The 24,167-nt window shown below is 50.8% G+C and overlaps 1 protein-coding gene across 30 annotated transcripts in view; it reads right to left on the bottom strand.

Annotated features, from left to right (window-relative positions):
* The window catches only part of PLEKHA6 (pleckstrin homology domain containing A6), a 133,475-nt gene that overhangs the window by 19,696 nt on the left and 89,612 nt on the right, over window positions 1-24,167 (bottom strand). For 18 of the 30 annotated variants that reach the window (XM_074322121.1, XM_074322119.1, XM_074322120.1 and 15 more), the window contains 10 exons: window positions 19,224-19,328; window positions 18,476-18,548; window positions 14,855-14,955; window positions 11,246-11,448; window positions 9,261-9,812; window positions 7,659-8,154; window positions 7,115-7,201; window positions 5,943-5,996; window positions 2,035-2,115; window positions 1,046-1,114 (listed from right to left, as the gene is read on the bottom strand). In XM_074322121.1, coding sequence (XP_074178222.1) covers window positions 1,046-1,114; window positions 2,035-2,115; window positions 5,943-5,996; window positions 7,115-7,201; window positions 7,659-8,154; window positions 9,261-9,812; window positions 11,246-11,448; window positions 14,855-14,955; window positions 18,476-18,548; window positions 19,224-19,328 — 1,821 coding nt within the window. Of the gene's footprint in view, window positions 1-1,045; window positions 1,115-2,034; window positions 2,116-5,942; window positions 5,997-7,114; window positions 7,202-7,658; window positions 8,155-9,260; window positions 9,813-11,245; window positions 11,449-11,871; window positions 12,608-12,652; window positions 12,765-14,854; window positions 14,956-18,475; window positions 18,549-19,223; window positions 19,329-24,167 lie in introns of those variants that run through there. The other 12 variants (XM_074322123.1, XM_074322124.1, XM_019711380.2 and 9 more) reach the window with 12 other exon arrangements.

Genomic DNA, 24,167 nt, shown 5'->3' with positions numbered 1-24,167 from the left:
GGGAGGTATGTTTATTCTCTGAGGAAGTGAGCCAGCTTGAGAGAAGGGAGGTCTGAGAGCCAGACGATTACGTTCCTGGATTCTCACCCTCCTAGGGCTTCCGTTTCACCAGGACTGAGGAGATAGTGTGGCCTGACCTCCCAGGCCTCCTCAGTGGGTGTGGGCTTAAAGGGTAGGTAGGCTGTCTGAACGACAGTCTCAGAAAACCAGTGAACAATGTAAACTGGTTCCCCTGCCCCAAAGGACCTGTCCTCCCTTCCTTCCTCTCGGGCCTCAGGATGGCTGACACTAGAGCTCCACGGAAGTCTGGTCCTTGCCTGGATGTAACCTCTCCCAGGCTTGCCGGGCAGACCCACTACCCAGGCAAGGCCATTGGTGATGGGGAGGAGGCAGGTGAAGCCCAACTCCTCTCCTGGAAAGACTTTGCTTTCCTGCGCGCATACCTTTATTAATGCCATTCCGGAAACATTCCTGTGGCTCTTTTCCACTGCACCTGATCTTGCTCTCTGGACCTTTCAGTTCAAGGCCAGCTCACATGCTACCTGTTTTGTCCCTGACTCACCAGCCCACATGGTCCCGCACTCCCACAGGACCTATTATTGGGCCCTACAGCATATGAATCATAGGCCACCACCTATTACCACCTGGCCATCTGCCATTGTCCTGAAGCTCCCTGAGGGCAGGGGCATACCCACGTTCTTCTTTCCAGTTACCTAGGGACTATGCCAGGCTGGGCACAGGGTGGACTGACTAACTGATCTCCTCGCAAATCTGTGTTCCTGCAGCAAGCAGATCCCACCGCTGTGGACAATGGGGGCCTCGCGCTCAGTGGGGAAACAGCCAGCATGGGAAGTGGAAAGAATGCGAAACGAAGGGGGATGAGGAGGCACCAGCAGAATGTTGTCTTTGTGCTGAGCAAGGACATGAATCAAATGTATGAAGAGCTGTGAGAAGGAGAGAGATGGACAGAGAAGCCTTGACGAGGAGCTCAAGGACAACAGTGGGAGTGGCTGGAGTGGACAGAGGCGCAGAGAGCTGCTCTTACATCTGTGTCTTGCTCGTTTAACTTGTAGGTGTGGAGGCTCTCCCGCAACACTTCTGGGTACGGAGGGACCTGCAGGAACATGAGGCCGGTTACTGCAGCAGGGAACGGACGGGCATGTGGGGGTGAGGAAGCTGACAACCCTTACTCCATTTTCGCCAGAGACCACAGTGCATCACTCCCGGTAGCTTCCATTCCAGGGCCCTGAGCTGAGGTAATTCTCTGTTCCCGGGCTGGGAAGCCTCGGATGGCCCAGTTTAAGCTCTGTCCCAATTGTCCTAGGCTGATTCTGGAGATACAGATGCTGCTCAGCTCATGCTGTGTATCTCCTCTTGCCTATGCTCGAGGAGCTACCGCTGGGAGGAATTCCAGACATGTGCAGCCCCCAGAGGGATTGTTGATAACAAACATGAGAACAACAGTTAACCCTGGGCTGGTTTTGAGGATAAGACATGGGAGAATGGACTAAGCACTGGAAATATTTGAGAACCATTATCCTAGTGGATTAGATACCAGTCACAGGGCTTGTGCCTAAAGCAGAATTGGTATGAATTCAGAAGTAGCTCTGGCTTCAGCAAACGCTCCCTGCCCCTGATGACGCATCTGTAACCACAACACACTCTACACACCTTTGGCATTGGATAGTTCCATATTACACCCTACGCCCTGCATCCCAAGGACTCTGTGAAGAGACGCAATACAAAATAGAAGCCCCAGACGTTAAGCAGATTTGTGATCCCTGGCAGGCATGACATATCGGTGCTGGCGACATTGATACTTTGTGAAATGGGCCTTAGGTTCATCCATGAATGTGAAGAATGGAGGAGACACGGTGGAACTAAAGGAGGGAGACCAGGCTGAGCCTGGGAGAGGAGGCCTGGCAGATGAGCAGGTTCGGTGGAGCAAGCCCCATCCCAGATGGGTTGACTTGACAATGTACAAGCAGCTAAAATGGTGTTGGCAGGGACCATGCTGCCAGGCAGAGGTCTTACTTGCATGAAGAGGTGGGCCCTGGGGGAGGAGCTCTCCACCATGCGGTTCACCATACTGATGAGAGTCTCACTCTCACTCATCTGTAGCAGAGGAAGGAACGGACAATTCAAACTCAGACCCACATAGCAATATTTCCCCAACACCCACCTGTGCTTGCTTTCCAGGAAACAGGAAAGGGCAGGTCCTCTTGGGGACTCCAGTACCCTCTATTTGGCCTTACCCACTGCTTTTCCCTTGTGAACGCCATCACAGGACCAGCACTGAAACTGACCTTGAGGACAGGCCACAGAAGGGAGCTGGGAGGCCACTGTGCCCTTGCTCACAGCTCTGAAGAGGTCCCAGCCCCATGACACTTCCCCAGCGTGCCTGGGTGTCGTGGGTCTCATCCATATTGGCCAAGGTTGTCCTCTCCTTGCCCCAGCTCTCATGTCTCACACTGCTTTGGTCAAAGACCACATAGGCAGTTGCAAAGGCCAATCTCCCCAAATTTGAACTAAATGAAACAACCGAGAAAGAACACCTGGGACCTGCTCTTGGATGGGCCTTCCCAAACATTATAGGCACAGGTCTCTCTCCCCAACCCCTGCCCACCTCTTGGCTCTAGAGTAGAAAGGATTGCTAAACACGGTTTCCAGAGCTGGGCTGGTAGCATCCATGTCGATCTTGGATGACGCTAGGGAGCAAATAAGGAGGCCAAAACAAGCAAGCCATGTTAAAGGGACACCAGATATTGGAACACTGCTCTCCCAACACGTTACCTTATGTTTCAAGGTTCATTAGAAACATGGAGCGGGAAAGACTATTGGCCAAATGAAAAAGAAAGAGAGAGAAAGAAAGGTGAGGGACGGAGGGAGAGAGGAAGGACAAGTCAAACCAATCAAGCAGAAATGCCATCATTTCCCCCACTGATTCCAGCGTGACAACATCAAAACGTGAACATTTTAGGGAGTGTCCTTGGCTATGTCCCTTTAACTCAGTTCACCTGCAGGAGTAGGCAGCCGAAGACAGAAGGGAGTTGTGCAGGGAAAGCTTTTGAGGGAGGAGAAGTGAGGAAGGGAAGGGACCGGGCCACCTTAGGGCAGATTTTCTGGGGTCACAGTTCAGGGCACCCCAGCTTTTTTGCCCCATCTTGCCAATCGTTTTCGGGCCCCCATGTATTTTCCTCATGCCCCTGTTAGAGGGCAGCACAAATGCAGCCTTGCTTTTGTGTGACGTGGACAGGGTGAGGGGCACCCATCTACCCACATTTGCAGGGTCTGTCTACAGCGTTTTAAAAGGCTTTCCTAGGATCTGATTTTTCAAGCTCTTTAGCCCAGTTGGAAATTTTTTCTATGACATAAAATGTCATTTAAAAGGCTTTTAAAACAGTAGTTGTAACATGAAATTGAGTCTTTGTGAAATGGTTAAAAGCCAACAGGACGTCAACTACATTTTCTGTAAGGAGCTGAACTCAAATTGAACCCTATCTTCTGGACGCCTGTGTGCGTATGTGAGATAGTGTTTAATGTGTATGGGTGTGTGTGTGTGTGTGTGTGTGTGTGTGTGTGTGTAGGACAAAGCAGATCTACCAACACATCAGGCTTTGAGATGGTAAGGGAGGCCCAGGCTCTTCCTGGGCACCGGCTGAGCTCATTTCTTCCCCAGCAAGTGGATCTAAAGCAATAAAGGAGGGAAGCAGGAATATTCTTACCCTGGCCTGCTTCCATCCATGCTGTGGCTTTGGGGATCTTTTGGCCCCTGTGGGTTGTGCGTGGAGGAGGACGCCTGTGTGCCATCTTCTGTCTCCCCAAAATGTGAGAGAGCTTTTGTGAGAAAGTACCTAGCCCAGTGCCTCATACATAGTAAGGGCACTCAGTTTATATTTTAAATTGAGTTTTAAAAGAAAAGAGCAATAAAATAATCATAGCAGCAATTACCCCTCGTTAGCAACGCCTGACAAGGTGCTCTCATTTAAATTCTTACTTGATTCTTCCAGTAACTCTGTGAGGTAGAAAAGGCAAATTCTACAATATCCATCTTATGATTGAGAAAATAAAGGCCCAGAGAGACTAAGTTACGTTTTCGGGGTTAAAAAAATAAATAAATAAATAAATAAAAAAAATCCTTGTAAATGGCAGAGCTGGAACTAGAGTGCAGTGTCTAACTCTGTGTTCTGGAGTCTAACCATATAAATTGGATTTTTAAGAGTATCTAGAATGTCTATGCTTATCTAGGAGGAGGTCCTCTGAAAGTTATTTCTGCACCCCCAGCCTAAGGGCCCAGCCCCCATGGGAGGGCAGAAGCCTCAGGAAAAGGCACTGCCTTCTGGATTGAATAATTGGATGGTCAGACATTGTGGATGGCCAAAGGCAGGAAAGCCTTCCCGGAGCCCAGGGGCACTGAGCCCTATTGCTCACCACTCCCTAGCACCACGGACCCTGCTCCTGGAGGGCGATCCGTGCTTCCACGCCTGCTCTGGGTTGGCATCCTGGACTGGACACCACATGCTGCTTCTAGAACTAAAATGCAATGTCCTTGAGGGCCAAGAACCATCCCTGCTGCTTAAAATGCAGACATCTCTGCTTCCCAGTACTCAAGGTCTTCTACGAGCATGAACTGACCAAGACATTGAGGTCTGATGAGATGCTGGTCACGTGGCTTGTGACCTCAACCACCAACCATTGCAGCTATATCCTCTGATTTCATGTTTATGGTTCTTTCTACAACTTTGAGAGCACAAAATCATCCTGAGGAGGTTTGACCCCAACTTCTCCATATATTAGATGTTTCCTCGGCTGTAAACTGGGTTAAAAGCTCAGAATCATATTCCAAGCTCTGCTGTGCACTGGCTGTGTGCCCTTGGCATGTTTTGTAACCTCTCTGTGCTTTCGTTTCAGCAGCTATAAAATGGGGATAATAACAGTACCCTTTCTGTGGGGCTGTTACAAAGATTAAATGAGTTACGGTCTGTAAAATGCTTAGAACAGTATAGAGCACAGAGGAAGCACCCAATCACGGTAGCTGTGGCCATTATTATTATTATTATTATTACTACTACTGCTACTACAACTATCATTATTATTTCCACCACCACTCCAAGCTGCTCCACAGGACAGTGTGTGCATAGTGAAATCCCACAGATCTGAACATAAGAGTATGTGTTCAGAGAAATGCCCAGCATGTTGACCTCTGGCCTGTCTAAACCCAGCCCCTTTAGCCCCACAAGGCAAGGTAGCAAATGGTTGGAGCCCTGGAGCTGGGAGCACAGGCAGCCAAGCATTTCCATCCTGTGGGAAAACTCATTGCCTCTTCAGGATACTCATTTATAAAACTGGGTTGAAAATACTCTCTCAGTCCACTGTACTGAATTCTCAGGAAAACATGAGCTATGTATACAAAAGAACTGCATGGAGGAACTAACAAATATACTGAATTGATGTAATTTTTAAGTCATCCTAGGACAGATCTATAGTCCTCAGTTTATAAACTATGGAGTTTAGTAAAAACCTGTGAAATATAATTGGATAATTTCCCATATTCAGGCTGAACTAAATCCTAACATTTTAGCCCCAAGCATGGGCTCCCTCTCACCTCAGCTACTCTCTCCAACAAATATGCAAATTCCTGCCTGCCCCCTAGGGGCAGTTCCATCTGGGCCGAACAAATAGGAGGTGGCATTAATTATGCATGTGGTCATTTATTATTCTTCTTTCCCCAAGAAACTCCCAGCTGCCCTAAAGAGCTTTGAAGAGAAGGGGTGTGAAAGCACAAACCAAAATATAAGCCACTTTGTTGTGTCCTGATTGTGCCAACAAAGGGTGTCAAATGGATGGAAGATGAGGAGGTGGGAAGGAGGGGGTGGGTAAACGTGACAGGAGCAGGGGGACACAGGAGCAGGGGGGCGGCGAGGGGCACCAGCTCTGCCTACCTGCTGATCCAAATACTCTAGGTTTCTTTGCAACTGAAGGTCTAAAAGTTCATCCTACCCGGAGCCCGGAGCCCGAGGCCCAACGGCAACACAAACAAACAGGAACATGACAAAAGAAAACAATAAAAGGAAGCAAAGCAGTTAAGAGTTAGCTGGGCAAGGACAGCAAGAGGCCTCTGCCCTTGAGGAGTTCTGGGGAGGGAGGGACTGAGGATGTGGGCAGGCACAGAAGCTGCCCGCTGGACACACTCACTGGACACTCCCAGACCAGCTCCTGGAGGGTCACACTTGAGCCCCCCACTCCATGGCTCCTAGGGTCAGCCTGGCCCTCCCTGGTGACAGAAGCACTGCTGAAGCAATCTAGTAAGCCCGTCCAGCAGCATTTTCTGAGTTTTCTGGGGAAATCTGTTGTTTCTGGATGGGTACATTTACCATGTGTCAAGGCTACAGAGTTTGGACACTGGCAGAGGAGAATGAGAAGGTAAGGAGTAGCAGCCCTCCCTGCCCGCCAAGGTCCCCTCCACCCTGGCCTCCTGGAGCTGTGCAGGAAGAGGGGACAGCAACAGCCCTTCGCAGATGAGAATTCTGCCTGTCGGTTCCAGTGGTTCTCCCCGCTCCCCACCCCCAGCCTCCAAGTGGAGCGTCTGCATCTAGTGCTCCTATTTCTCAGGTAAATAATTCCAGGAAGAGACAATAGAACGGGGAGGAGAGAGGAGGAGACACAATATGGAAAATCTTTTCTTCCTCAGTCCTTCCACACTGTCTCCTTCCCCAAAGTGACATTCCAGGCAAGGATAAACTGGAAGCAAATACACTTTAGTGGGCAACTTGGGAGCTCCGGCCTGACCTCCTCCCCAGCCCACAATCTGAGCCTATGTCCGGGCCCCTTCATGCTGGAGAGGAGGACTGTTCTGAGGACGAGAGGATCGGGACATCACATGCTTCCAGATCTTGTCCCTGCTCCTCGGCCCCGTGTCACAGAGGAGAAGGAGCAGCTGACGCCAAACTCTGCACTGGTGTTAGAGTCCTGGCCAGGAGGGAGGAGGTATCCAGAGGCTGCTAAGATCCAGGTGGGCCAGGCATTGGGCACAGAGCATCCCTGCGTCGGCCCGTTTGGCCCACCCTGGGAGGAGAGGTCCTGAGGGGAAGTGGAAGGGAAGGCGAGGACGTACCATCTTATCGTGGACCGTGGGGGGTAGTGGGTAGTTGTGGGGGAACAGTCCTGCAGGGACCGGCCGCCTGTCTCCCAGGTAATCATACTGGAAGAGAAAGCGGATTGGAGAGGTGAGGGGGTCTGACTGGGACACGGACTTCCCCACCAACTGAAGTTCAAGGTTAAGGACGTTTGTATCCTGTCCCAGAGCATACTCCAAACTAAAATGGACAGCATTGATCTGTCCACGTCCTCAAGATTTGAAAAGACAGAATACTCGCTGCCCTATTATAAAGAATTAAGGTTCCTGGCACAACCTGGGGACAGGCACAGAGAGCAATGTTCCTACTCAAGGGGCAAAGCATGTCCCCCAGGGCAGCACCCCTGGGGGTGGAACCACAGGGCCGGTGGAACCCCCGAGCAGCACCACTGGTCCTTCCGACACACAGCCCAGGGTCCCTGTATCCCAGATGCCCCCTCATCTCCACCTTTTCTCAGCAGATGGTCTGAGGCTTCAGGGGTACCTCAGGGGATGAAGGAGGCAGGGAAGGCTGGTGGCTCACCTTGGGGGAGCTGATGGATCGCCTCATTACATAGGCAGCTGGGTCAGCATAGATGTCCTCGCTGCGAGGTGGCAGCCGCTCAAAACGGGCACTGGGTGAACGGACTGGGGAGTAAATGCGGGCGCGGCTGTAGGCGCCCTGGCTGGGTGAGCGGGGCACAGAGTGGGACCGGGGCTGCAAGGACAGGCGGCGCAGAGAGCCAGAGGTGGCATCCAGCTCATCATAATAAACCGGCTGCCGAGAGGGGCTAGGGATCCAGACAGTGCCATCCTGCCGCCCATAGCCAGCAGGCTCCTTCCACCCGCCCCCATTGCGAAAGGAGTGGCGCTTGTCCTCCAGAGCCCAGGGTGGGCTGATCCGATCGTAGGCGGGCATGGAGCAGATGCTGTCCGGCCGCACTCCTTGTGGGTAATACTGGTAATCATCAGGGTACTGGGAGGAGTAGGGGCCATAATACTCAGGGGCCCTGCGGGACACAGGGTAGAACCTAGAGGGACTGAGAGACAGGACAGTGTAAGGAAGTGGACAGAGTGGGACGTCCCCACCCATCCGTCCACGCCCCAGCCCCACCTTCTTGTCCTCCAGCCTAGAGCGGGGTTTGACCAGGTGAATGGTGCCCCAGGCTGGCCTTGTGAGTACACAGAGCATCAGCTTTGTTTCCAGAGGTGCAGGGAAGACCCCCTCCTCAGAGCTCCTTCCTCAATCAGCTCCCTGAGGCCCAAAATTCCACCTGTCACAGTTTCCATCTTGTCTCTTTAAAATGAAATACCCTGGGGAGAAACTTTAAGCCTTATTAGCCATCTCTATCTCAAAGTGAACCAATTTATCAGATCCTGTCCAGAAAGGCAAATAGGAGAAAGAGGGCAAGTGTACCAGGCACCTCGAGGAGAGGGCAGCTTCCCTGACTCTACGGGCCTCATGCCCAGCGAGGCGGTCTCCCTAGGGCAGGTCAGAAGCCCCAGGCGCCAGACCACCAGCAGTGAGCAGCCCTCCTGAGTCGGTTACCTATAGCCCAGAGCTGCCCAAGCCCCAGGGAAGGAGCCCCACTTGCCCTGATGATCAGGCCCAACAGATGTCTTAAAATCTTTGTCACCAGATAAAGGAGTCAATTGTTCTAGAGGGCAGAAGTAGGGTCAATGAGTGGCAACATTTTGTTACTTTTCTTTTTATAAACACTGGCTTTCAAATAATTAGAGCTGTTCAAAAATGGAGTTGGCTTGGTGGTTAGTGAATGTCCTGTTGGTAGAAACACTGGAACAGAAGATGCTGTAAGAGGGTGGAATGATGTCTGATGGAATGATGGACAGATCTCTGACTGGAACGTTAAGGCCCCTACCACAGTCAGCCTGTTTCCTGGGCCACCCAACACCCTGTGGAGAGGCCCTGGGTGCTTTGTCCCTTCCTCTGAAGGAAGCAGAGAGCAAAATCAAGGGCAGAGGGAGCCATGGGGCAGGAAAGGATTTGGGCGAGTTGGGTATTCTGGAGTTTTGTTTCCCAACTCTGCCTGGCTTCCAGAAGGTTTCCAACAGGGGACACCTCTCACATTACTCCCTGAGCCATGATAGCATCCCAGCTCCACCCTCGTCCCCCACCAGGCCTCACCTCCGAAGGTCTTCAGGTGGAGGTACCCCCCGGCGCAGGTTTACCCACTGCTGAAGCTGGTTCATGGAGCTCTTGCGCTGGGCGATCTTGTCAGAGTTGGCATGTGGCGGTAAGCTCCGCTGGTGTTCCCCACTCTCTGAGTCCTGAGGCTGGAAAGCTGTGCTCCCTGGCCGGCTTGGGGAGCTACACTGCCAGCCATTGGGCTGGGTGGGCCGCTCCCTGCCCCCTGGGATCCTTGGGCCCTCGGGGTAAGGGCTGCCAGGTTCTGAGACTGGTTCCAGTCCAGCTTGGATGCCATTGGCTTTCACCAGAGGCTCACTCTGGACTTCAGGCCTCTCTGGCCTCCTCTCTGCCTTCTCACAGCCTCGGCCATCACCCTCCTCTCGAGTCTTGGTCTCTGGCTCAGGCTTGGGGAGGCTGTTGTGCGGTGGCTGGTGGTGGTGTTTGCTGGGTGGGATGTTCTCTGAATCTGGTTTCTCGTGGCTGCAGGTTGCCAAGGGAGACATTGTAAGGGACTCCAGCCCAGCATGGAGTTGATGGGGGGGTGATAGACTGGGATGGAGAAACGGAGTGGAGAAGGATAGGCAAGAAGGTAGCGATGGGAACAAAATTCAACGAATTACTGTTCTGTTTCCTAATTATTATAAAAGGCCATCCAGTCCTGCCTATGCATCTACCCTCCAGTTCTTCTCCCATGAGCCACTCCCCACTCCCTTCTGCTGACCTGCCTTGAGCCCAGCCTTCAAGCTATGACCAAGATTAACCTCACCCGGTTTTGGTCTCCTCTGCCGTCTAGCCCTGATTCAGACCCCAAACTTGGCATACACTATACTGAAGCTTCACACCAACGACCCTTGATGTCCCAGCTACAGAGACTTCTTATAGGTCAGCCCTCTCTCCTATAGAAAGTTCCTCAACTTCCATAAGCCTTGGGCTCCTTGATGGCAATATGGGGATAACAATGCCTCCTTTCACAGGACTGGTGTGGGATCAAACAGGGCAGGCACCAGGGTGGAAGCTGTAGCCTCAAACTTCACAGGCATAGAAATACGCTAGTTCCCCAGTCAGAAACAAGCTTCTCCCAGGACTGACTTTTTGTTAGAATATAAGCTACACTAAGCAGGATCATGTCAGAATTTTCCTTGTTTTCCTAGCTCCTGCTATAGTGCCTTACACATTTCTACTTGTAGGAAATATTTATGAAATAAATGCGTAACCTTCTGGAAGTGGGCCCTTTGGTTGAAGCAAATATTTGGAATCTCGTGACAATGTTCTTCCCATAGTTTCCCAAATTCAACATATTCAAGCATCCTTGTTGAGACACTGCTTGGTAAACATTTCTAAGGCATGTGAATGGACTTGGACTCTACACTGTCACACCTCCGTCTGGATCCCCGTTAACATCTAACTCAAGACTCAACAGCCAGTTGAAGGCACTGAGACAGCGGACGAGGAAGTGATGGGAGCAGCCATGTACTGAGCGCCCATGAAATGCCAAGCATTTTATATACTGTTTAGTCCTCACAACAACCTGTGAGGTGGGATTATAATTGCTGTCTTTGAGGAAAGGAAACTCCGTTTCACACAGGTTAAGTAACTTACACTGAGGTCGCACTGTGGGCAAGTAGCCAAGTTGGGATTCAAACCTGAGTCCACCTTCCTCCAAAGGCTGTGTGCTTAACATGCACAGCCAAGAAAAAAAGAGCAAATGACCCTGGTCTTTGGCTCTTCGCCCCAGTGGAATCTGGCTTCTCACTTGGCCTCCACCAGCTCAGAGAGAAGAGGAAGAGCAGGTCAGGGGAAGAGACTACGAGCTCTGAAATCACTCAACCAGGCACCCGGCTGGGATGTAAGGAGACAGCTCATCTATTCCCAAAGATTCAAGCCAGCACGCCGAGCTCCATGATGGCACAGATGGGGCACTTCCTCTCTCTTTCTCCTTCTCTAGCACTCCCCACATCCAGGCCCCGTACTCTGGCACTCACTTGTGACGCACAGCTTGGGGCACCGACTTCTGGGCTGGGGGGATCTGTACTCGGGCAGCCTCCCCCATGGCCTGTATCCAGGCCTCCTGCTCCTTGGGGCTCTCAGCACTGAAGAAGTAGGTGCGGACCCCAGCATGCTCGGCCTGTGGGGGGAGGCGGTACGTGGAATTGGCCCCGGCCTCGTCCATCCAGCACACAGTCACCTGCGGGGAGAAGACACCCACACCCACAGAGCGGGTGGTCAGGAAGGCTGTTCCCTTCACCTGCAGCTCTTTTTCCCACATGGAGCTCAGGAGCAAAGTGAGGAGGGTGGCCCCCAGTCATCCAAGTGCTCCAGCTGGCACCCACATGCCTGCCTTGGCTAGCTCTCTGACACCACTGGGCAGCCCAGGTAAGCTTCCCCGTCCCACCTGAGGTGATTGAGCAGGAGGGACAACTACCACGCCCACTCTCCTACCGCATCTTTGACTCGAAGGGCAATTACCCAATGTCTAGGAGAGATGCCCCCTAGCACACGCCAATCTCTTGGCCTCTGAGAAGCTAGCATTGTCTCTTCCGTGCAGAGACAGCCAGGCCTCTCTCCATGGGCATGCAAGGGGCATGCACAGACAGACAGAGCACGCTACCTAGTTGGCGGCTGCGAGCAGGTGCGGCAGGCGGGAACCCAGAAGAGAGCTCCTGTCCAGAGGAGGGGTCCTCACACGGTCAGAAGGAGGAAAAGCAGAGAACAGGTCAACCAAACACCAGAGGAAAAGACAGAAGACGACGTGGCAGGAATGTTAAGGAACAGACAGAAGTGGGGAGCTCTTCAAACTATCCCCCTCCACTTGGTGTCACCATTGGGACAACAGCACCCAACAAAGTCCCCAGTTCAACCCACCAGGAGGGGGAGAGAAGAGCTTGCACCAAGGGAATTTGGGGGGCGGGGGCGGTGGAGAGAAGTCAGGGTATTCCAGTGCTAATCCTAGCACTGTTCCTGACCAGCTTTGGCCTTAATTGAGGCATCTGTTGAATGGGGATGGGTCTACCTGCTGAAACTCAAGATTCTTAGGCCATAAGGAAAAGATGCTCCAGAGCTAGATTCTTTCTGGGACCTTAGCATACTCCGAGGTGAGACCTTCAATTTCCCAGGAAAAGCAAGCGGCCTTCTTTATCCCACTCAGCATGAGAAACCCAAAAGTCATTAAGAGTCTCAGATGGGAAACTCACTTTGGCCTCTGAACCCCTGGGTGTTAAATCCTGAGCCTCTGGGGGTTGGAAAGAGAGAAGACAGGGCTCCTCTCACAAAGCCCCAGGGCTCTTCTAAGCTGCAATGTCAAATCCACAATGCCCTCCAAATGCTTTCCCAGCTGGCCCACCGCAACCCCGTTCCTCTGCACAGGATTTCTTTCTGACAGGAACCCTTACCCAGTGAGGGTGCATCCTCCTCTAGGGGCAGAGATGGGCCTCCTTCCTCTGGATCCTGCCAGTCCCCACCCTCCAGCAGGAGGCCCAGCATGTCAGCAGAGGCAGGGAGGTGCTGAGGAAAAGCCAGTGAAGCTGTGAGGAGGTGTCTGGGAGTTGAAACTATACACAGGGATGTGGAGACCAGGCAAGCCCTCCAGGGTGGAGAACACAGGGTTATCATAGAGGACAGAGAGACACCGAGGGCACTCATGGGTGTGTCCTGGGGCTGGTAGGAGTGGGCAGCAAATGAGTGCATTCGCTAAGCATCTAGTAGGGCTTTTGTGAGCGCAGAGCTCTGCTCTGGGCACCAGTCACAAGGAAAGCACACATACTCTCTGCGCTTGAAGAGCTCACGGTAAAGCTGGAGGACACAACATGCCCACAGGGGAACGAAGGAGCAAATGCCTGGGAACAACTGCTGCCGGAGGCAGGGGAGGGCAGAGGGCCTGGGGAAGACAGGGCGACTGAAAGGCAGCAGGTGACACCAGCCTGGAACCAGGAAACAGGGCCAGAGAATTGAGGGTGGTACCCCAGTGGGGTGAAGTCCACTGACTTCCCACGGGGCTGGGATAGGAAGAGGCTCAGGCACTTGGCAGTGGGCAGGGCAGGAACAGTCCTGGCTCATTATCAGCCGTCCAAGAGTTTCACTCTGTGGCCATAGCAGGACAAGCCTCCCATCTGTCTCAGCTCCCCTGCTTTCCTGGGGGAAGGCCCTCTGATTAGCCACAATTGGAGTCCTTTGTGGCCACTGAGCACAGCCCTCCGAGTTGGGTTTAAAGAGGCTCTGCACTCCTTTGGGGGATGGGGATGGAGGAGAGGAGCTGATGGGAACAGAAGTGAGATCTGGGGTTTATGGTGGGTGTATAGGTGAGTCATCGGGATGCCTGTCGAACTCCGAGCTAGAGTGTGCATGTGTGTATGCCCAGGTCTGGAAGGGCGGGTGACACAGGCTGTCTGAGTGTGTGAGTGTGTGTGCATCTGTGTAGAGCAGGACTGTTGTTGGTTAAACAGCCTGTTCCTATTTCCCCAGCTAGAACCCAGCTCCCTGGAACCAGAGTTTCATTAATTGTTCACTCTGTTCACACCTCTGGTAGACAGGACCCAGGGAGGCTGGAAACTAATTATGTGCCAAAGAAGTCCCTCTTTGTTCCCCAGAGCAGCACTTGTGCATGTTGCCCACCTTTTCTCTATCGCCAGGTGACCAGAGTCTGAAGGACAGAAAGGGGCAGAGTCTCTGGGGCTCAGACACTGCCTGGCATGAGCTGCAGGCCCTAGCATCTAACACCATCGCTTTAGGTTTTCAGGGCCTTGGACAGCAATTCTCAACTGGGATAGAGAGAGGGCTTTGTACTAAGCGTGGTAATTTCATACTGGAAAATGAAAAGGAACCAGGGCCTTTACATCATAAAACACAAAAAGGACCTGGGATTTGTATAGTTTTTAATGGGTCATGAATTTTTAAATGTGGAAAAACACTGCCTCGTAAGAACCAGCTGCAGCCTTTAGTGGGTGGATCCCCAGGGATTCTGAGGGAGCCACACTGAGCAAGCCTGTGAGGCCCATCTTCCTGCATATTTGTTCTCTCGAATTGTCTGCATGAGGTTTACTTCTCTTGATTGTAATGAGACTCAACTCCTAATTTTCTCTGAAGATTGAAACTTGACTATTGGTCTAGTTTCCTGGGCCCAAGGTGGGGAAGAGACTTTCCAGAAAGGATCTCACAGCCCCTCCATTCCCCACCCATAGATCCTGCCTCAACTGCAAGGGGTCTCCCAGGTTCCAGGTGCCAGGCCACTGGGCAGAAGGCCCATGGGCTCAGGACACAGCTGGGCTACAGTTATTGACATTTATCCCAATAGGGCTGATACACTTCTCCTCCCTCCCATGAGAAAAACTGTGGTACCACTGAAGCACATCTCTACCGGCCCACCCTGGGGAGAATCACCCACCTAACCCCTGAGGAAAGAAGAGGGGGTCCCAGCACGGCCTTACCTTAGCCTTACAACAGCCTGCACTGAGTCCAGGGGCCGCTGACAACTCCCTGCCCCCACTACCACTTGAGACTCCTTTGGGAGGTGGCTCTTGACCCCTCTCTATTCCCCTGTGCTCTAGAAGAGCAGGCCTCCCTCCCCCGTCTGACCCGGGAGAGGAGAGCCAACTGACCTTAAAGGTGTGTTTTCGGCTGATGTTGTCCGAGGGCTGCACCGCGGCCACGCGGAAGCTCAGGAGTGGGATGCTGCCCAGGACGCTCTCCTCCTTCTCATCTGTCGGGAAAGAGGCGCAGGTAAGATGCATGTGCTCACGTGTGTGCATGTGCAGGGGGAAGAGGGAGGAGCCCATCGGCCCTATTATGATAAACAGCAACAAGCAATACATATTTGCTGCTCATCTATTTGTCAGGCCCTCAGGGCCACCACATACCACCACACAGGTTGTGCTCTGCACACACCAAGAGGCACGCTCCCCGGAGTCGGGGCACTGGGGTGCGTGGGAGCTCTGCAGACATGTTGTAGACACAGGGATTATAGAGGTGGATGAGAGGGAAGTAGTCCCATTCTCCAGGAACTGACGTTCTAGTACTCAAGGAGGCAAATCACTTAGAGCTAGCATTTTAGAGAGTTCCATCTATGTTGGGCACTGTTCTAGTGAAATGCCTTCCTGGATTTAACCCTCCCAACAATCCTATGAACAGATACTATTACTACCCCCAGTTTATAGATAAGGAGCCTGAGACACAGAAAGGTTAAGTAATTTGTCCAAGGTTACTTAAGTAGAAAGTGGTGGACTGGTCTTTGAACCCAGGGAGTCTGACTCCCAAGCTCTCATTCTTAACCACTGTCCTATGCATAGTGCCTTTCCACACAAGACCATTCCAAAGGCCATATGTGTAACAGGATGATAATGGGATAGGGTGTGGTAGAGTAGACAGTCCCATCTGTGCCTCGGCTCCTCTGGGTAACTGTTTGTAAGGTTCTGCCAGGCACCCAGCAGTTTGCTTTGTCCTCTCCTGACGCAAACCTCTCCCCTTTACAGTCTCATTTCTCCACAGGAAGATTTGCCCCCGCAAAGCCTCCTGGTCTGTTATCCCTGGATCAGGTTAACAATCAGGCCATGACATAATTTGTTCTGATCTCCAAAGAACCCTGATGGATTAGTCGGGTCCCCAGCTGTCAGTAAGAGGCCAGAAAGGGTGGGGCTATTCGGAGGGACAGGTGGGGGGCGACTATGAGGCCATGGCAAGACCCTCCCCACTTGTCCAGGATAGCTCCTTATTCCTTGAGCTGAAAACTCTGTAAAACCCTCAGATAGGGCTCAGAAGAAATAGCTCAGGGATTAGAAACTAGTTCCCCTTCTCCTCTTACTCATCACTTGCACAAGATACAAGGTGTGATCAAAAAAATAGTGAATGTTTAAACAAAAAATTTATTACAGTAAAAGACACAGTGCCATTAATCCTCCTCAAAAGACTTCCCCTCTCTTTGAACACACTTATCCCATTGTTCTTGCCACGTTCTGAAGCAGTTCTGGCGTCCTCTTTTGTGAGTGTCTTTAGTTGCGCTGTTGTGGCTACCTCGATGTCCTGAATTGTTTCAAAATGTTTACCTTTCATGGTATCAGATCTAGTGATGAAGTGGATGAAGACACATCATAATGTTTTTGTTTGTTTGTTTGTTTTTAAGATTTTATTGGGGAAGGGGAACAGGACTTTATTGGGGAACAGTGTGTACTTCCAGGACTTTTTTCCAAGTCAAGTTGTTGTCCTTTCAATCTTAGTTGTGGAGGGCGCAGCTCAACTCCAGGTCCAGTTGCCGTTTTCTAGTTGCAGGGGGCGCAGCCCACCATCCCTTGCGGGAGTCAAACCGGCAACCTTGTGGTTGAGAGGACACGCTCCAACCAACTGAGCCATCCAGGAGCTCAGCTCAAGGTGCCGTGTTCAATCTTAGTTGCAGGGGGCAGAGCCCACCATCCCTTGCGGGACTTGAGGAATTGAACTGGCAACCTTGTGGTTGAGAGCCCACTGGCCCATGTGGGAATCAAACCGGCAGCTTTGGGAGTTAGGAGCATGGTGCTCTAACCGCCTGAGCCACCGGCCCAGCCCTCATAATGTTTTTATTTGACAGAAACTGCCATACCAGAAGTGTGACACGGAGTGTTGTCATGATGGAGGATGAAGATATTCACGAAAGACGACTTCCAGAACCGCTTCAGAAAGTGGCAAGAACAATGGGACAAGTGTGTTCAAAGCAAGGGGGAGTATTTTGAAGGGGATTAATGGCACTGTGTCTTTTACTGTAACACATTTTTTTTATTTAAACATTCACCGTCTTTTTCGATCACACCTCGTACGTGGTCCAATGTGCAGAGTCCTGTGCAGGCCTCAGCACGGTACCCAGAGGAGAGCTAAGCCAACGGAGCAGGAGGGACTGGGGCTGGGGACCCAGGGCTTCTTCAGGAAAGCAGGGCTGTCAGCCCCAAGAGGAGACAGGCCCCTGCCTGGTACTGTCCAGGTCTGTGTTTGGGGGTCTAGTGAGAGCACCTCTCGGTGGATAGTGACCCCTACCACAGTGCACCTGGAAATGCACAGCTTTTTAAGGTTCTCCTTATGCCAGGCTCAGAGTCTCTCCTCTGCAGAGAGCCTGGTTTTCCTCCAGCTTTGTTCACACTCTGGTTCCAGGGCAGCCCTCTATCCCAGGGTGCCAGCCTGGGCAGATTCTTCTCCCCCAATATTGGGGTTTCCTCTGTGACTAGACCCTGCTTACGTGATCGCTTCCTGATTTCTCTCCTCAGCGTTAAGGTGGTGGCAACGCAGGGCACAGGGACAGCAGCGTTATCGTGGTGGGACACTGGGTACAACCTTTGTTTGCCAAAGTTAATGATTCACTGAATTGCTCCCAGGAGGCCCGGAGAAGTCAGGGCTCTGCCATTTCTGGGGCATGAAGAGGCATGGAGGAAAAGGGAACTGCCTCTCCTGCTGCAAAGTCATTTCACCCTTCTCTTCCCAGCGCCCTGCATCAGTGTGACAAGACCACCTCTGTCATCACCCTCATTCGATCTCTCTAGACCCTCCTTGATACAATGTTGCTGTATATATTTTTTAAATACCTTTCTAGAGATTGCTGCACCAAAGCTGTCAGATCTTGGCCCGTCTTTCTTTTATCTTTTTTTTTTTTTTTTAATGTTTTGAGAGGGTCAGGAGAGTGTTGAGTGGAGCAAAGAGAGCAGAGCTGGGGATATTCATTTATTCCACACTGGTGGAGCAACTACTATGTGCCATTGTAGGCACTGTTGTAGGTGCTGTGTATACAGCAGTGACCCAAACAGACAAAACTGGCTGCCTTCATAGGTCGGATCGTGCCTCCATGGGACAGAAGGAAGATCAGCATACACCGCTCAGGGGTAGGTGACCTGCTAGTAGTAACTAATGACCTTCCTCTCGTCCTCCTTTTCCACCCCCTTCCCCTGGACTGCACCATCGCTCATGTCCTGTTCACACCCTATCACCAGTCCATGCCTAGAACTCTGCCTGAAACCCAGTCAGCACTCGGTAAATACTGAATGTGAATGAGTAAGTGAGCAAGTGTGAGAATGTGTGAGCAAGTGAGCTTTGTCTTTATCCCACTGTGACACCCCACTGATGACAGAGACTGCAGTGGGGAGACAGTCCTTCCCCGCCACCCCCTGCCAGCCAACTTCCATCCAAAGCAGAGCCCAGTGACCTGACAGAATGGTAGCGTGCTGGGCCCTGGCTTCTCATAGCCCCCACAGGCCTGGGGGCAAGCTCACCTTTATAGTAGAAGAGGCAGCGGTCCACCAGGACAAACCAGCGCTTGTTCCACTGCTTGACCCCAGAGCTGGCCTGTGGGGCACATGGAGAGACAGACAGGAGGAGCTGTGAGTTGTGCACGGGGAGGAAGGGGACGTGGCGGGAAGAGCACTACACTATGAGGACATTCTGCCTCTGGTTGCAGCTCGGCCACTAACAAGTGGCAGCAACCCTCTTGAGACACCAGATGCAGGGAACTGACATTGGAACATTGCCTGTGACCTTCAGTTCTGTCATCCTGGGCCTCAGTGCCTCCCCCAGGGAAGATAAAAGGGGTGAGAAATGAGTCAGAATGAGTGAGCAGAGGACAGGCAGGGACAGTGGCAAGGCCAATGGGGACAATTGCTGGACCCCAGACTTAAAGGACACCCCCCCAACGTCTCCTTTTTCATAGCAAGAGGGATGTGCTGAGGATGAGCCAGTTGCTCCAATATGGTGGACGCCCTAGCGTATTTCAAAGTCACTGCATCTGCCTATGAGGAGATCTAGGTGGATTCCCAAGTATGACACTAGTTGTTCTGTGACATTTTGGGAAACTAACTGACTTCTCTGGGCCTTCATACAATTAGGAGATTCGTTCACAGAAATATACCAAATTAGGACATGGAAGGACATACCAAACTAGACATGGACTATTGTAACCACCAAGGATACAGCTATGAGGAGAAGCGCTGGGCGTGCTGGGCAGAGTGGCAGAGGAGGCCTCACCTGTTTGAAGAGCCAGCCCGCCTTGGTGACAGGTGCATTGGGGTTCCGCTTCATGGAGTGTGAGCGCTTGCCAAAGGCAATGGCCTTGCGGGAGGTCCGGGTGGCCTAGGGAGGCAGAGAGAGGAACAGGCCTGACTTCCTCCCTCTAGTGCTTCCTGTTCCACCGGTGAGGGGAGCAGCTGCATCTCTCCGGTACCCCCAGGTACCCACGTGTGAATCTTGGATCTGTTACTAACTCAAGGGCATGGCCTCTCAAGTTATTGGCTCTTTTTCTTATAAGGCTCAACATAATAGTCCTGCCTGTCTGATGTGGTGGGGTCTTTGAAGGTTTTCTTGAGGAGAAACTGAGATTTTTCATTTCACTCCTGTGTCCTTCCTCTACTGTCCTTACCCCCTACCTCTTTCATAATGCTTTCTAGAACCCATTCAACTGCAAGTAAATCACCATCCTCTCAGAGTTCTGTTCATTCTCAAATGTCCAACACACCATAGAGCTGGGAACATCTACACAAGTGTTCGCCCAGCTCCTTACTGCCTTGTGGACACTGTTATTCTTCCACATTCTGGCAACAATCTCTCTTTCCTGAAGTAGCACTAATCTTCCACCACTGAGCCCCTTTCATCACTGTCAGCTTCTAGATGATTCTTTCAGCATCAGTCATCTTCATTCTAAGTCACGCCATCACTGTTCTTGAGGATGACGGAACCAATGCCCTAATTTTATATGACCTTGATGTCCTCAACTCCAAAATCCTCCACTGCCACCCCAGCAACTGACTCCCATGGCTGTACCTCAGCTCCTAAGCCTCTGCACCACTAACATCTTCAGTTCTAATATTCCCGTTATCTGATCACAACATTCTATCTTACTCTGTTCCTGAACTGCACAAGGTTTTCTACTCCACTGGGATCCTCAGCTCCTCAATTCTTCCCTTTTTTTTTTCTGGATCCATCAGCCACTTCGTGGTTTTAGTTATTTCCCTACAAAGTCTACACCCCATGGTAAAGTAGAACAACTGCACTCTCAAACAACCCATCCATGGTCTTTCTGCTCAATTTTCTAAAACTCAAAATCCCAGATTAATCAAAGTATCCACCCTCCCTGCACTCACATGCAGATTATGGTGCTGCTAGAGAAAAATCACACTGCAGTACAGATGAGGCCACTGCAGAGCCCCAGTCCCCAGCTGCAGCTGGGCTCAGCCCTGATGACACCTCCACTGCACACCCCTGCCTTTCTCCTGAGCCTTGCGACTTCCCTCTCTGCCCTCCACACAGTGGACCTGGCTCTTGCTCCACAGAGAAAACTGAGCTTAGCAGACATGCACTTCCTCCATTTTATGTCCTTTTACCTAGAAAATTACTGCCCTTGCCACTATCTTTTTCTCTTTCTCTCCAAGGTCTAAGGAAGAGGCACTGTCCTCCTTTCTAAGACTAACACGTCGAAGCCACCATCTCCTCTGAGACTTTGCTCCATCAATAATCTTCTCTCCAATCTGTCTTCAACTTTTCCTTCTCCACTGGCTTCTTCTCCTCAGCTAACGTGTTCAGGTGTCTCCATCTTAAAGCATCTCTCTCTGTCTCTCTCTCTCCCTCCCCCTCCTCCCACACACCTGAACGCCACCCCCCCACCCCCCCCAACCCTACATCTGCTGTCAGGTAATCCCTCCCCTCTTTCTCTTCAGGGATTGGCTACTGGGGAGATCCTGACTTCCTCTCCTCCCACTTCCTCCTAAACTTCCTCTTTTCTGAAATGGCTCTTGCACTACCTTAAAGTGAAGCTGCTCAATCCTTGACCATTCTAAAGCACTGGACAATTTTAACCTTTCTGTCCTTCCTGAAACTCTTCCTTTGGTTTTTTCAATGCTATTCCTCCTTTTCAACACCTCCATCTGTGGCGACTCCACCTCTACTCTAAGTGTTGGTGGATCTTAACCAAACTTTTCTCCTTTTATTCTTGTTTATCTAATTATATGTTGTGCCTGTGTAATCTCCTCTATACCCATTGCCTCAACCACCAGCAATATGCTGGAAATTCCCTAATCTATATCTATACCCTCTTTCCCAGCCCTAGTCCATTTGGTAACTGGTTGTCCAACCAGGATGAAGAAAAGTACAAAACCAAGCTCATCCTCTTTCTAACCAAATCTGTTCTTCAGTATTTCTCATCTTGTGAATGGTATTACAATCCACTCAGTAACCCAAACCAGAGCTCTGAACCACCTCACACTGCTTCCTCCATTCTTTTACCCAATCATTTATGCAGGTCTGGCAAATCTATCTTCCTAAAAGTTCTCAAATCTGTACTTTCCTCTCAAATTCCACTTGTTGCCTCACAGATCGTCATCTCTTCTTGCTGTCTATCCTCTGCCATAAACTAAGGCTCTCTTTCTATTTTTCCCCCCTTTCTTCTGCCTCCCCCTCCCCCCGCCCACTCCGGTTCAAGCTGTTGTTTCTCAGTCTAGCTGTGAAACAACTGGACAGTCTAGCTGTCTAGCTGTGTTGTGTAGGACACAGCTCCCTGGCCCTTGCACTCCCCCCAGCTGAGGAAGTCAGTCGCCAGTCGTCAGTCAGCGGCTCACAGCAGTTCTCACCAGCTGCCAGCCACTCACGATGGCTGCCAGCCACCTACACTGGCTACAGGCCACTCACGCTGGCCACCGGTCACTCCTGGCAGCACATGGTAGCCCACAGCAGCACATGGCAGCACACGCCAACCTCTGCTGCTCACAGGAGCCCAGCTCCAGGGAGAGCTGTTGTCCACAATCTTAGCTGTAAGGGCGCAGCTCAGTGGCCCATGTGGGAATCGAACCGGCAACCTTGGCATTAGGAGCACAGTGCTCCAACCATCTGAGCCATCGGGCTGGCCTGGTTCTCTTTCTAAAACACAATAAAATCATGTCACTCTCTTGCTTAAAATTTCTTACTACTGCTCATCACTTAGAAGAGAATTCAAACTCCTCAGCATGGCACACAAGGACAGGTCTGCCTAACTCCTGTGCTTCTTTCCCACCCACTACGCCTTTGCTCACTTGCTTTCTCCCATTGAGGGAGGGGGAACCACATCTGCCTTCTATAAGTCACAACTCATCCTTTAAAGTCTACTCCACAAAACCTCCCTGATCTCCCACAGCGGGTAGCTGCCCCGTGCTCTCTGTCCATTCTTAGAGTCTAAAACTTGTCACACTGCAGTAATAGCCTTCTGTCTCCTTCACTAGACTGTGAGCTCTTTACAGGGAGGAACTTCTGTTCTGTGTATCTATTACCAGAGCCTAGTAAGATACTGGCTATAATGAGCATTAGTAAATACTCGTAGAAGGAAGGAAAGAAGAAATTGGGCTTTATTATAAAGTACGCCCAAAACTGGGAAATAAAATTATTTTCCAAACTTTACTAGTAAAAACCCACATATGATGGCTGAAATTAGCGATCTGAAGAACTCACCCACTGCCCTAAGAACAGGCAGGCCCCCAAATCCTTTCCTTTACTCTCCTCTCAGTCCATCGCCTGTCATAGTTTCACCTCCTCAGCAGCCTAGAAGCTGCTCCCTGTGTTCACCACGTGAGCTGTTCTCCTGCTGCCCGCTCAATACTCTAGCCTGTTTATCTTTCTGCCACTGCTTCCCAGCAACCCTCAGCCTGAGGTCAACCTAACCACCTGCCTTCCCTGCTTCCGCAGCCAGGCTATGCGCATTGCTGGAGGAAATCCACATGCCTGGGGGGTTAGAGCCACACAGATTCGGTCTATGATCTCAGATGACCTTTCGACATTATCAGGCAGTATTTTATATGTCTCTCGTTGACCACTATTCCTGTTCCCCAAACCTCAGGAAAATTCTCAAGCCTCCCATGCCTCTTCACCCACCCCACTCCTCTCAGCAGAAAACCCTACCTCCTACTTCCCTGCAAAAGTTGAGGACATCAGGGGGGAATGTCTTTCACGTACAAGGCCCCCATCCCCCAGCTGCACATGCCTTTTTTATGCACTGTCAGGAAGAGAGCCCCTTCCCTATCAAGGCTAACAGCAGCTCTGAATTTGACTGCTGTCTCCACAGAAACGTGATTCATTGGCTATCCTCTTTCTCCTGAACCTATCCACTGGGTCATTCTCCTCCTGCCTCTAACATCTTGAAACAAAACAAAATGAACAAAGAAAACTTACTTCCATCTTATGCAAGCTCTTCTAGCTTTCACCCGCCATCCTTCATTTCCTTTAACAGTCAAGTTTCTTTAAAAATATTTGTTGAAATATTATACTTCTAACATTTCAGGAAAGTAGGGAAAAAATCACTACTACACGTTGGAATTTTTTTTTCCCCTAAAAAAACGTGACAAATAAAGCCGAAATTGCCTTTAAGCCCCTCTTCAACCTCATTACCTTTTCTTTCTCCCTAGAGTCAACCACTGACCAAAATTAGTCTGCCTGTCCATGGTTATATGTTTGTACTACATATTTATCTATAAAAATGTAGTATTGCTTTTCATTGTTTACACATTTTACATAAATGATATCATATTTTTCATATTTTGCAACTTGCTTTTTACTCAACATTATATTTTCAAGATTTACCCTTGTCAATACATAGAGCGCTAGACCATTTAATTTTTGGACAGTACTCCATTGCATGACTAGAGAACATCATTCATTATCTAATTTCTTAGAAGAGCAGTTTCTACTCTTCAGTGTTTCTTCTCCATCTCCCCTCACACTTTCTCTTTCGCCTTCTCCGGCTTGTCTTCTGCCCTCATCATGCCACCGGAACTGCCCTTGTCAGGTGTCCAGAAACCCCAATATTGTTAAACCCCATGGATGCTTTCATCTAAGTAAGACTTCTTACTCAATCTCTCTGCAACATTCTTCTCTGGATTATTTATTCTTCCTGAGACTCTCTTCCTTCCTCCTCCCTTTCTGAGCTCTCAGCTGCCATGTCCTTCATGAGTTATT

This window comes from Rhinolophus sinicus, linkage group LG17 (genome assembly GCF_036562045.2).
Source record: "Rhinolophus sinicus isolate RSC01 linkage group LG17, ASM3656204v1, whole genome shotgun sequence".
In the NCBI taxonomy this organism is placed as follows: Eukaryota; Metazoa; Chordata; class Mammalia; order Chiroptera; family Rhinolophidae; genus Rhinolophus; species Rhinolophus sinicus.
This window is presented reverse-complemented; position numbering and strand designations above follow the sequence as displayed.